Consider the following 12,818-nt stretch of genomic DNA (forward strand, 5'->3'; position numbering starts at 1 on the left):
AAGAGATGGATTAAAGAAGGAGTACTAAGTATATTTCTCATTTAATTATTATTGTGTTATATATATATATATATAAAAGTAATTTTTATTTTTCGGGTGGTCCCCTGGACATAAGTGAGAGCGCACATGTCTCTTCACCCGTATTGTATGTCAGTTTGTATTTCCGTATCTGTACAATGAGCCTACTATTCAAAACTACGATCCAAAGATAACTGTGCACTCGAAGCCCCGCTACAGTGAACAGTGCAGAGTTCCAGATGTTACTGTGTACTTAAAGTCCCGCTACAGTGAACAGTTTAAAGATTTTTGTATATAAACCGAGAGGAAGACTTAGACTCCTCAGGTTTTTCATTTCTCATTTTCAAAGCCTCTCTCTCTACTTCTCTTCCTTCTCTCTAAAACTCTCTCTCTCTCTCTCTCTCTCTGGGAATAGGAATCTGGAATCCGAAGACAAAAAGGAATTTCTCCTGTCTTCAGATTAATTTCCCATAATTTCCCTTTCTTCTCTACAAAGAAAAGCAATCAATGTAAGCATTCCATTTTTAGTTTCATTAAAGCACTTATAATTTTATTTAAAGCCATTTCAATTCCATGTACTTTAAATTTCTGCAATTTACTTTTCTGCAATTTAATTTTATGCACATTTAAATTCCAACAATTTATTTTTAAAAGCACTTGTCTTTTCAAAGCATGCTTGCAGACTGGTCTTTATCAGATCTGCCATAAAATTTGTACGTTCCTCTGAGGCAAAAAGACCGGATCTCGATCCTCAGTTGTAAATCTTCTCTTCTCCCTCCATTCCTTCAGAGCACCATTTCCGGGATCCGAATCTGGTACTGTGTATGTACCCAAGCCTTTAAAAGTATCTAATCTAAATCTGGTAATAGCCCAATAAAAAGAATCAACCACGTTTAAAGCAACTTAATTCTATTTGGTAAAGAGATAATTGATCTTGGTATATAAGCTGGACACTCGAGGATGCGGACTACTGGTCCAAAGCGCTATTAAATATCGGCTTTAAAATAGCTAAGCCGGAGCGATTCCTCAGATAACAACGCAAAGTACCATATCAAACATAAAATTGACCAACTGCGTTCAAATTTGTTTGATCATTGAATGCTCCAAAGAATTCTATAATAATAGTAGTTTATGATGGGAACATTTTAGCAATAAAATGTTTTATTAAAATAAATAAAAATAGTCTAATGAGTATTTCAAATTTTCAAATAGTCATATCCTACTTTTAAATATATTAAGGGATAACTAAAGAAATAGTGATACTATTAGCACCTCTTTAAACCCCTTTTTTCTCTCAAATAACCCTATTAAAATATTTAAAAATTATATCATTTTCCTTAACACCCCCCCCCTGGATCTAAAAATAACCTTAATTCACCCCACTTCTCCTTAAACTCGTTTATGGTCTTTCTTTTAAATACTGTCAGTGCTAAACTCCTAATAGAGCGAAATTGAAAGTAAGAAATATCATTCACAGCAGGCAATTAAGAGCTTTGATTGCTTAGTTTGTAACAATCCCACTAAAATCTAATTCAAAGAATGAGGCCTTTCTTCTAATCTTTTCATGCTTTAATTGTTATTGGTTTTTAACAAGCAAGAGCTTTGATGTGCTTACTTCTAGATTTGCTACTTGGTCAATCAATTAATTACTTTTTCCATTGATTTTCAAACAATAGCTTCAACAATAAAAATTTTGTTTGAAAACCAAATAAATCATAATATTCTTTAGTTTTTACAGCAAATGTTTTCAATTAACATATTTTCATAAATAATCACAATGGCTTTCTATGCAAATGCTGCTTGAATTGTAATTTTGTTGAAATAAAGTTAAGAGTGTGTTTGGTAATATTTTTTATCTAGTATTTTTGGCTCTTATTTTAGAGAAAGAGAATGATTTTTTTAAAATGAAAATTTGTTTGGTAGTGTGTTTTCAAAACAACGTATGAAAATGAAAACAGTAAAAATGTGAAAAATAGTAAAAATACGTTTAGTTGTTTGTTTGAAAATATAGAATTTTTTTTATAGAATATTTTATAAAATAATTTTTTTTAATTTATTTATAATTTTATTTGTATGATTATAATTTTAATCAAAATGAAATCAAATTTCATATAGCAATAATAATCTTTAGAAAACCCTTTTATATTTTATTAAGTTTAAGAAATAAAAATAAAATGAAAAATAAAATAATGAATGTAAAATTAATTAGCATAACAAAATAAAAAACCATACTACAATTATATTTATTATAAACATTTAAGTAGTTCATTTGTATTAATTATATTTTACACCACAAAATATAAAGAACAAAAGAGTACAAAATATTTGCATCCAAAATATGACTAAATATCTAAAGACCCTGTTTAGCAGTACAATGAAGAAGAAGAATATAAGGTAGTGAAATCGTAAAAGTTACTGTTTTTATAAAGAAAAAGATAAGGTGAAAGTAAAATTAATAAAATAATAAGTTAATAAATGATAGTGGTGGCGCGGAATAACTTTTTATCTTGCTTTTTTTTTTTTATGTTGTTCTCTAGCAACTCAAGAACCCTAATTTGACATTCTTGAGTTTTCTTTACAAAAGTTAGAAAACGGAAATATTTTATTCTCCATTTTTTTTACTGTTTATCAAAAAATGACTTAACCAAACATGCTTTGTATTTTTTATTTCTGAAAAATAAAAAACACCCATAAAAAAAGTTACTAAACGCACCCTAAGTTTCTTATCGTTTTTCAAAATTTTACAGAGTTTGTGATATTTGAGTATAAAGAGTTTCAAAAACAAAATATGTAACCAAAGGTACTTGTATCCTTTTAAGTAATTTGAAAGAGGCTAGCAAATATTTAAAAGAGATATAAAAGTATGCCAATAGTCTTAACAAATCTGGCCCCGAAATGAAGAAACACAGAGGGTTTGGGAGCAGCATATAAATGAACGATGGGTCCATTGCCATTTGCCAAGCATTAAAAGAGGGTGGCATTGGCAAAATTTGGGCGTTCGCACAAGAGCTGAGCCATTACTGTCACCTGCCAAGACAGTACGGCGCCATTCACACAACGCGTTTGTTGAATCCCACCTAAGCTATTCAATCGTTGCATTCACAAAGACAAAGCCTCTCGCCTCGGTTAGTTCGTTCATGCTAAGAAATTGATTAAGGGCTATTCTTGGGTATTTCCACTCAGACCAGAGCCAAAAAGATTGACTGACTAGAAAGTAAAAACTGTTTTTTCAAAATAATATCTTGCTTTATGTCCTATATGATCAGATAATAAATTAATTAAGAGTCGTATAGAAATTTCCGAGTGAGATTTGTCACTGATTATAATTATTGTTGAATAGACAAGACTCGCGTTCTTTGTCCGGTTCTACTTTAAGTCAAAGAAACAGGACAGCATATTTACTAGAAGAATACCGTAACGCCCGCCGATCACAGACAGACAAGTTGATCGATTCATAATTTGTTGAAAATTGACAATATTATTTTCTCTCCCTTTTTTTTTTTCTGTGTTCTTTTTTAGTTCTTGGGAAAATGTTATTGGTGAACTACCATAAACCTTCCTGCAGTCAACCATCCCCCGGAATTTAAAGTGGTAATTTATAATCCCGAACATAAATCAAGCTTTTTTCTTTTTTCCCTAGGAAACGTAAATCAAGATTGGATATTTTAATTTTTACCAAAAGATCAATATGTTTCGATTTTTTGCTTCATGGGAAAATTAAAAAGCCCTGTTGGTAATTATGGGATTTTTTTTTGGGGGGAAACACATGTAAATGATGTAATGCCAGAAAATTAGGACTTGTTTATGGCAAACCAATGACAATCCCACAAGCTTGCCTCACATTTATCAAGTAACGCGGTTGTGTGCCGAAGAGTGTAAGGACTTGTTTATGACACTTCACTCAGTTTTGCTTGGATACTAGCTGCAGAAAGTACAGCTCATGCCCCCCTGGTTTCTCTTCTTACAAAAAGCCCCCATAAGCATCCAAGTTGTCTAATCTAGTATCTATTTTCTATCTCAGTTTCAAGAACCCTCTGATTCTTCTCTTCACCGACACTCTCACAGCACATGTTACTTAAGAGCTGATAAAAGCCAAAGGCTACCTCTACCAAAGCAAAAAAGAAAAAGAGAGAGAAAAAGAAAAAAAAAACTAAAGTTGAGATAGTGAGGTAGTGATTGATATGGCTTTACAGGGATAAAGAAGTTGGAAACTCTCTTTCTTTTAGTTATTTTTGTTACCATCTATTCTTGTTTAAGTTTTTGCTCAAGGTTGAGTGTGAGGGAGATGGCTAGTTATAGCAGTATATGTTGTTTGCTTTTAGTGTTTATGCTTGTGAGTTGCACTAGAGGTGAAAGTCCTTACAGATTTTTTAACTGGAATGTTACATACGGTGATATTTATCCTCTTGGTGTTAAACAACAGGTACGTAACTACCTTTTTTTTTATTTTTTTTCCCTTTTTGTGTGCGTGTGTTTCTGTGGATTTATTTGATGAAAATGTGTTATCATGGCAGGGGATATTGATTAATGGGCAATTTCCAGGGCCTTCCATTGAGGCTGTGACCAATGATAACTTGATTATCAGTGTTTTCAATGCCTTGGATGAACCATTTCTCATCTCTTGGTTAGCACCACCTTCTTTTCTAACGTAGTAATTATTATTATTTTTTCCGTTACTCTTGGAGATTCTTTATATTAACACGGTGAAATAGTTAAAGGACCTCTGTTTTCATTAAAAAAAAAGAAGAAATAATCTGCTTTAAATATGGTAGTAGTTTCATTTTGTTGCGCGACGATCCAAGATCTAGCGGTTGCCAGGCTGTAGTTTGATCACACATCTTTACACACATTTGGTTGTCTTGAACTTCATCTATATGGCCCCTTTAATCACCCTGTAAGTTGCAACTTACTGATAGAATGAGACTAATTTGTTAAATCATGATACTGAATTCTATAGCCTTTTAATGTTTTGGATTTAGATCCAACAAACGGAAAAAAAAAAGTAAAGAACAGAGATAGTCTACTTTCTTGGATTTGTGGTCCTTGTTAGATTATTGTAAGTGATAATGATGTATAACCAATTTTCAATCTAATTGATGCACATGGGTAGAATCAAAATCATATCTTTTTTGCACATGAGTTTGATGAATACGCAAATTTCTCATGGTTTGTGAACAAAATATGTGAAAATCATGTGGCCCTAGTTCATGTTAAATCTAGTTTAATAACAATAGACTAATTAAAAACTTACCATGATATGCTGTAATTTTTGTCCAGGAATGGTGTCCAGCAGAGAAGGAACTCTTGGCAAGATGGAGTTTATGGCACAAACTGCCCAATCCCTCCAGGAAAAAACTTCACATATGTTCTACAAGTCAAGGATCAAATTGGTAGCTACTTCTATTTCCCCTCTCTTGCTTTTCACAAAGCTGCAGGTGGCTATGGTGGCATAAAAATTGCAAGCCGACCACTTATTCCTGTGCCCTTTGATCCTCCTGCTGGAGATTTCACCATTCTTGCTGGAGACTGGTACAAGAAAAATCACACTGTAAGTGACTAACCTAAAACAAATGTTATTTAGCAGTGAACATGTAATGCAGCATTGAAGGTCTCGAAGTTATGTATATATATTTATTGTCTTTTACTTGAACTTTTATAGGATTTGAAAGCAATTTTGGACAGTGGGAGTGATCTTCCCTTTCCTGATGGTCTTGTTATCAATGGTCGGGGTTCAAATGCTAACACATTCACAGTTGATCAAGGTTAGTGATTGCCATAAGAGGTCTTTTAATTTTTTGTTGTGGTGTTGTGATGGTCTTATACAATATGAGCTTTTTTTAAATTTGCCATACAGGCAAGACCTACCGGTTCCGGATATCAAATGTGGGGATTTCAACTTCAATCAATTTTAGAATCCAGGGTCATAAAATGCTGCTTGTAGAGGTCGAAGGAACCCACACATTGCAGAACACTTATGATTCTCTTGATATCCATTTGGGACAGTCCTACTCTGTTCTGGTTAGAGCTGATCAACCCCCTCAAGGTTACTACATTGTCATCTCAACACGTTTCACATCACAGGTGCTTTCTGCAACCTCCGTTCTTCATTACAGTAACTCAGCTGGCAGTGTTTCTGGTCCTCCTCCTGGTGGGCCAACAACTCAGATTGATTGGTCTCTTGAACAAGCACGTTCACTCAGGTATTTGCAAAATCCCGTGTCATTTTCCCTATATCATTGTATGTACCTTGTTTTACCTAAGTTTCTTCCTCAGTTAGGCTACTTGGACACATGACTAGCTGAATTATCCTATTGTGTTCTCTCCATTAGGGTTCAACCTAACTATAAAAAATTGCTACTGTATAGTTTGTTGAAGTTTGAGAATTTCTGATAAATAAAGCGGCATGCCTTGGTACACAATATGGAATACTTGATACGGCAAAGCAAAATCAATTTAACTTAGTTGCTTTCCAGAATATGCAAAAATTCAGTTTCTATCTGCCGCAATTTAAACTTGTTTTCAATTATCAATAATCTCATGCCATAATTTGAACCAGGCGGAATCTGACAGCAAGTGGACCAAGACCTAATCCCCAAGGCTCATACCACTATGGTCTGATCAACACTACACATACTATTAGACTCCAAAACACTGCCCCAACTATCAATGGCAAGCAGAGGTATGCTGTCAACAGCGTGTCATTCATCCCAGCTGACACGCCTCTAAAGCTCGCAGACTACTTCAAGATTCCCGGAGTATTTAGCGTCGGAAGCATCCCAGATAACCCCACTGGTGGTGGTGCATATCTCCAGACTTCTGTCATGGCTGCTGATTTCCGGGGTTTTGCTGAAGTTGTGTTTGAGAATCCAGAAGACACTTTGCAGTCATGGCACATTGATGGTCATAACTTCTTTGCCGTAGGGTAAGTCTAACCAAAAAACTAAAGCAAATATTGAATTGGCCAATGCTTATAACTGCTACAGCTATTGGAAATCTATTTTATTCTCTGGATTCTGAATTTGTGCATGTTTTTGATATGGGCAGGATGGATGGAGGGGAGTGGACTCCTGCAAGTAGATTAACTTACAATTTAAGAGACACAATTTCTCGTTGCACTGTTCAGGTATACTAACAAATCCATATTGTTAAATTCTAACTAAATCTCTGAAGTCTACCAAAAGTCTTAACAGTATATTTTTACTTTCTGTAGGAATATCCTCCACTTTTTTCTTTCCCAAAAAAATTATAACTAAAGGATTGCAATTTGTTATGAAGCTGTGTTTGGTTTGAGTGCAGGTGTATCCCAAGTCATGGACAGCAGTTTATGTGCCTTTGGACAATGTGGGTATGTGGAATATAAGGTCTGAGAACTGGGCTCGCCAGTACTTAGGCCAACAATTCTATTTACGAGTCTATTCCTCTGCAAATTCATGGAGAGATGAGTATCCTATCCCAAGTAATGCTCTTCTATGCGGCCGGGCTGTGGGGCATAGAACTTGACCCCTGTAAGCACGGCATGATTGCTAATATGTCACAAGACAGTGACAGTCTTGAATATGATCTAGAAGAGAAGATATCTGATGGCTTTACTCGAGCCATTTTACAGTATTTTTTATTGTCACAAGTTATTTATCCGTTAATTGTTAGGAGATGGCTCGCAATCAAGAATGATTTTCTCTATTGCTTTGTAGCTTAAACCAGTTTACCATATACTGCAATTGGCCAAAACTGGCATTCTTTTTCCGCTAAATCCAGTTTTTATCATCCATTTCAATTAGAAAATGGTTCAATATGTTCAGAAGTCCTTTTTGATAAAATGTCTTATTTGTACATTTGGTTCAAGGTCCGTTCGTCATCTGTCAAGTTGCAAGTTTAATTGTGATTAAACAAATGAACATTGCTAGAGGAAGCAAAACTTGAAACTGTTGAGCGCAGCCATATTAACTGCCCTTTTCTTCATTCAGTTGCAGAAATAATAATTTAGGGAAAAGCTGTATAATTGATTCTGGACACCGCTCTGTCATGAAGCTCCAATCCAAATTCATATTTGCACTTACATTGTATAACAATTCTGACATAGAGTGCTTAACTTTAGACTTAATTTATCTGAGAAACAGCATAACTAGTATCACGTCCATCGGTACCCTATGGTGCCTTCATATGAAGAAGAATCAGTCTTCTTGTCACAGCATTGCCTCTGCAAGCTTATATCATTAATTTCACTGTTATTGCCGTGACTCTTGATGGGCTGCTTGCCTCTATTCAATCCAAATCCAATTGTCATGCACATTATCTACCTATACCCTCGCTACTCCAAGCTTGCTTCATCTTGTTTCTCAGACGCAGGCTAATGGTAGTTAGAGCCAATCCAGTTGCAGGAATGTATGTGTCTCAACCCTCCATTCTATTCTATACAGCAACTGTACAGACAGATGATGGAAAAATCTCAGCTGTCAAAATCCGATTTGAATGCAGGATTAAATGCAGTTGGTTTTGAACATTTATTGGCAGTGGACTAAGTAGTACTCTATTCAATATTTTGGAAGTGTCGGCGGAGTTGACTGCCTTGTATATGTAATGTAAACAAGCATGGCCCAAAAAATAAAATTAAAACAATAAAGTGTATGGGCCATTGTTAATTATGGAGACGGATACTACCTTTATTTATTTTTTTTCTTTGGTCTCCTCCAATGAAATAAATAATTAAAATTAAATTTTAAATTTTAATTTGAACAATCAAGTCAGTTTTGTTGACTTTATTTATAACCAAGTCAATTTTTTCACTAAATTTCGAAAGAATAGGGCTCTGAGAGAGACTATCACAAAAAGTTAGGAGAGAGTGGCTAAACGAATTATACAGATAACGACGAAGGCCACTTGCATGCAGCTTCAAGCGTTCAACCGCACATGATCACAAACTGCGTATACATCGTGAAAGAGAGCAATTGTTCTAATCACGTTAATTATGAAGCATTGGGGATGACAATGGGGAGGGGTGAGGGAGGAGGGAGGAGGGGGGAGGAGATCAATCTCTTTATATTCATCCATGATATTTTGTGTATGTCCACATCCCCTCTTTATTTTTATTAAAATTATTTAAGAGAATCTTCATTCAATCTTCGAATAATAACGGGGGATCCCCGATGGTTCTCGATCTCCTAATAACTAATATATTTTTTTGTTTTCAATTTTGAGTTAATTATATTAAAATAATAAATTCAAATAAAAGTAAAGTTTGAAATATATCTTATATTAATATCTATTACAAAAGGCACATGCATTAAATTAGTAAGTAACGCTGCTGGCAAGGGATACAAACTATCATGAACAAATTAATAACCTATACAAAATTGTTACAAATAAAATTAAATTTAGATTCAAATTTAACTTTTCAATGGTGGCATGGACACTTTATAAATGTGGACTATTTTCTTTACAACACAATAGTTAAGTCGAAGCAAATCAAGAGCAAATATTAGATTAGATTATATATTAAAATTGTGATTTGCTGTGGGCAATTATAACATCTAAAAATAAATAAAAAATAGATTTAAGATAAATAAAAAATAGATTTAAGTTTAAAATATTTAATGAGTATTAAAATTAAAACAAAAGTTTTGGGCTAATAGAATCTGTCCGGTCTTTTTAATGTTCTAAATAAAAATTTAGGACTTTAATTAGTTAATTAGGACTAAAAGTTTAATAATATAAATATTTTGATTTTTTTTACTTTTACCAATACTTATAATTTTATAATTCAATTTTTTTTATTTACTAGTAATTTTAAAAAATAAAAATTAAATTAAAAATTAAAATAGGGAAATTGGTAGGGGATGGGAATTCCACCTCATTCCCGTTCCCTCCCCGAATAAGAAATTGGGTAAAAAAAATTTCTCATCCCTTTCCCGAATAAGAAATTTGGTATGAAATTATCCTCATACCCTCCCCGAATGGGGAAAATCCCTGAGGGTACCCATCCCTATGGAAATTTTTGCCATCCCTATGAAGCATCGCTGTAGTTAACTATAGATGCATTTAGGATTAAGGTACTGTATCTTTTAAGTTACAGCTGCTGTGAAAAAAATACTGTAAGTATTAAATAAAAGTTAATAATATATAATAAATATAAATTTTAAATAATAATTTTGATAAAATTATTAAAAATATAATAAATTTTTTATTATATAAATAAAAAATTATATCAACATAATTTAAAAATTATAAAAATTAATATTTATGAAATACTTTAATACTGAAATTTTTAAATTTCAGTTACCCAACCGCAATTCCAAACCCATCCCAACACAAATCTTAGGACATTATGCTAGAAGTACGCGTAAGTGATGGGACTATTCACTTTTTTTGGAGGGGGGGGGGTGTTGTTTCTGACTTTCCTCATAATAAATGTTCCCGCCAAATTGCCAATGGCCCAACGGTTCTAACGCGTAACATGAACGTGGACCAATTAATTGCTGCTTGGTGGAGCAGTGAAGATTTATCCCAGTTTATGAAGCCTATATAAGGATGATCTATACATGTCAACGAACAATACCAAGCAGTCGTAAGCTGATAAGTAATCTTCTCTAATGGGTCTCCCTCAGAAATGGCTTTCTTTGGTTCTCATTTTCCTCTGCATTGCCCTCCATTTGAGTGCTATCACTCTTGCTGATGACAAAGTTGACAAAGCTAGGTGGCGCGATGATGATTGTAGATGGAATCGAAGACACTGTGGTGGGCGGTTTGGCGGTCGTGGCCCCCGTTTTGGTGGGGGTGGAGTGGGAGGCGGCGGCGGTTTCGGTGGCGGTAGAGGTGGTGGCATTGGAGGTGGAGCAGGAGGAGGCATTGGTGGTGGTGGAGGTGCTGGTGGTGGCATTGGAGGTGGGGCGGGTGGAGGAGGCGGCATTGGTGGAGGTGCTGGAGGTGGCATTGGAGGTGGAGCTGGTGGAGGAGGTGGCGCTGGAGGAGGAGGTGGTGTTGGGGGAGGTTCAGGACATGGTGGAGGTTTTGGAGCCGGGGGAGGTGTAGGGGGTGGAGCAGGAGGAGGTCTTGGAGGCGGTGCTGGTGGAGGAGGAGGTGGCGGCGGTGGTGGAGGAGGCGGACTTGGTGGTGGTTCTGGTCATGGTGGAGGATTTGGAGCCGGAGGAGGTGTCGGTGGTGGTCTTGGTGGTGGAGCTGGAGGAGGAGGTGGTGGCGGTGGAGGTGGTGGTGGAGGTCTAGGTGGAGGGTCAGGTCATGGTGGGGGATTTGGTGCCGGTGGAGGTGTAGGAGGTGGTGCCGGTGGAGGCATTGGAGGAGGAGGAGGAGCTGGGGGAGGTGGTGGTGGTGGGATAGGAGGTGGGTCAGGTCACGGCGGTGGCTTTGGTGCTGGGGGCGGTGTAGGAGGTGGTTCTGGTGGAGGTCACGGCGGCCATGGTGGCCATGGAGGAGGAGTTGGTATTGGAATTGGGATAGGCATTGGTGTGGGAGGTGGTTCGGGCAAAGGTGTTGGAACCGGTTCCGGCAGTGGAAGTGGTGGTGGTGGCGGCAAGTAATGAAAAGCGTTTATGAATTTAAGTTTCAAAATCTAATGTTTTATAGTTTCGACGTGTTAAAGATCTTTGTCTTAATGCGAGTTCTGATTGTCAGTTTCAAGTGTCAATGAGTTTTTGATGCAATTTATTGGCTGTTGCTTGTTGCTATGTACCATCAGTACAATATTAATTACTTCCTGATTATTTTGCATTTCATCTTCCGCAAATGGTTTAACTTGTCAATAAGAAATTAAGCTTGGACAGTTGCGTTTTCTCGGCCGATCTTCATCTTCTGTTATAGTAGTGATGCCATTAAAACTAGAAATGTGGCCAGTGTTTCGAATGAAATAAAAATAAGGCAAAATAGAACAATTTTTTTTTTTTTTTTTTTTTATAAGAGAACGATTTTTTTTTCACACGAACGACTCCAGTACTGCAGGGGTCACCATTTTAAATTGATTATCTGAACCGTGGTTAGATCCATCATTGTTTACTAAGTGCTGTTTATTTTTTTATTTAATGACTTAAATAACTTTTAATTTTAATTAGTTAAATTATTAAGTTTCTTTATTTTTTAATTTAATAAAAAATTTCAATCATTAAGTTATTAATTTATTAAGTTAATTTTTTTAAATTTTTTTACTTAATTTATAATTAGTATTATTACCTATTTGTATAACTTGTGATAATATTGTCGTATACTATTTTTATCTTTATCTTTTTATTTTCTTCAAATTAATGTTATCTATCTTCATAATTTTTATGAATATTTTTTTTATATAAAAACATCATAAACTACATTAAAATTGATTAACATATATTAATTTAGAATATTAAAAGTTTGTATTCAATTGAATATAATTTATATTACGGTAATATATTATTTTACTTATGTTTTTTTGAGATACTTATTCTTTATTTAATACTTATACTTTATAAGAACACAAATGTAAAAATATTAGTTTTAAAATTTTTTAAGTTCAAAAAATTTAATATTTATTTTTAGTAACTCAAACAAAAAATAAATAAATTATTCAAATTCATAGGTCAAGGCAATTTTCGACAAGTCTTTCTTGACTTTTAGAGCAAGAAGTGGAATTATAAAAAAAAAACTTTTTTTTATCCTTATGGATAACCAATCCATTTCTAAATATTCAACTTTTTTTTTATAATTCAGACTAATTCAAGATTATTTAAAATTTAGACAAAAAAAAAAAGTGACACCTAAGAATCCCTTTTACGATTGTTTTTTTATAGAGTCAAAGTAAATTTAAAAAATTAATGTTTTTG

At 34.6% G+C, this 12,818-nt stretch overlaps 2 protein-coding genes across 4 annotated transcripts; both read left to right on the forward strand.

Annotated features, from left to right (window-relative positions):
* Nucleotides 1-3,649: 3,649 nt before the first annotated feature.
* On the forward strand, nucleotides 3,650-7,810 carry LOC102631317 (L-ascorbate oxidase homolog). 3 transcript variants are annotated; one of them, XM_025095275.2, is made up of 8 exons: nucleotides 3,650-4,441; nucleotides 4,533-4,642; nucleotides 5,296-5,566; nucleotides 5,678-5,780; nucleotides 5,873-6,218; nucleotides 6,575-6,940; nucleotides 7,063-7,141; nucleotides 7,294-7,378. In XM_025095275.2, the coding sequence occupies exons 1-8, from the start codon at nucleotides 4,304-4,306 to the stop codon at nucleotides 7,306-7,308; spliced, it is 1,428 nt and encodes a 475-aa protein (XP_024951043.1). In that variant the 5' UTR covers nucleotides 3,650-4,303; the 3' UTR covers nucleotides 7,309-7,378. The 3 variants fall into 3 exon arrangements, with proteins under 3 accessions (XP_024951043.1, XP_006469673.1, XP_006469674.1); XM_006469610.4 differs by having other exon boundaries at nucleotides 3,661-4,441; nucleotides 7,315-7,810; XM_006469611.4 differs by lacking the exons at nucleotides 3,650-4,441; nucleotides 4,533-4,642 and adding an exon at nucleotides 4,761-4,912 and having other exon boundaries at nucleotides 7,315-7,810.
* A 2,736-nt stretch (nucleotides 7,811-10,546) lies between these two features.
* LOC107175772 (glycine-rich cell wall structural protein 1-like) lies at nucleotides 10,547-11,739 on the forward strand. Its single transcript, XM_025094991.2, has one exon. It carries the CDS (start codon nucleotides 10,605-10,607, stop codon nucleotides 11,547-11,549), a length of 945 nt encoding a protein of 314 aa, XP_024950759.1. The 5' UTR covers nucleotides 10,547-10,604; the 3' UTR covers nucleotides 11,550-11,739.
* Nucleotides 11,740-12,818: the final 1,079 nt, after the last annotated feature.

Source organism: Citrus sinensis, chromosome 2 (genome assembly GCF_022201045.2).
Source record: "Citrus sinensis cultivar Valencia sweet orange chromosome 2, DVS_A1.0, whole genome shotgun sequence".
NCBI classification, from domain to species: Eukaryota; Viridiplantae; Streptophyta; class Magnoliopsida; order Sapindales; family Rutaceae; genus Citrus; species Citrus sinensis.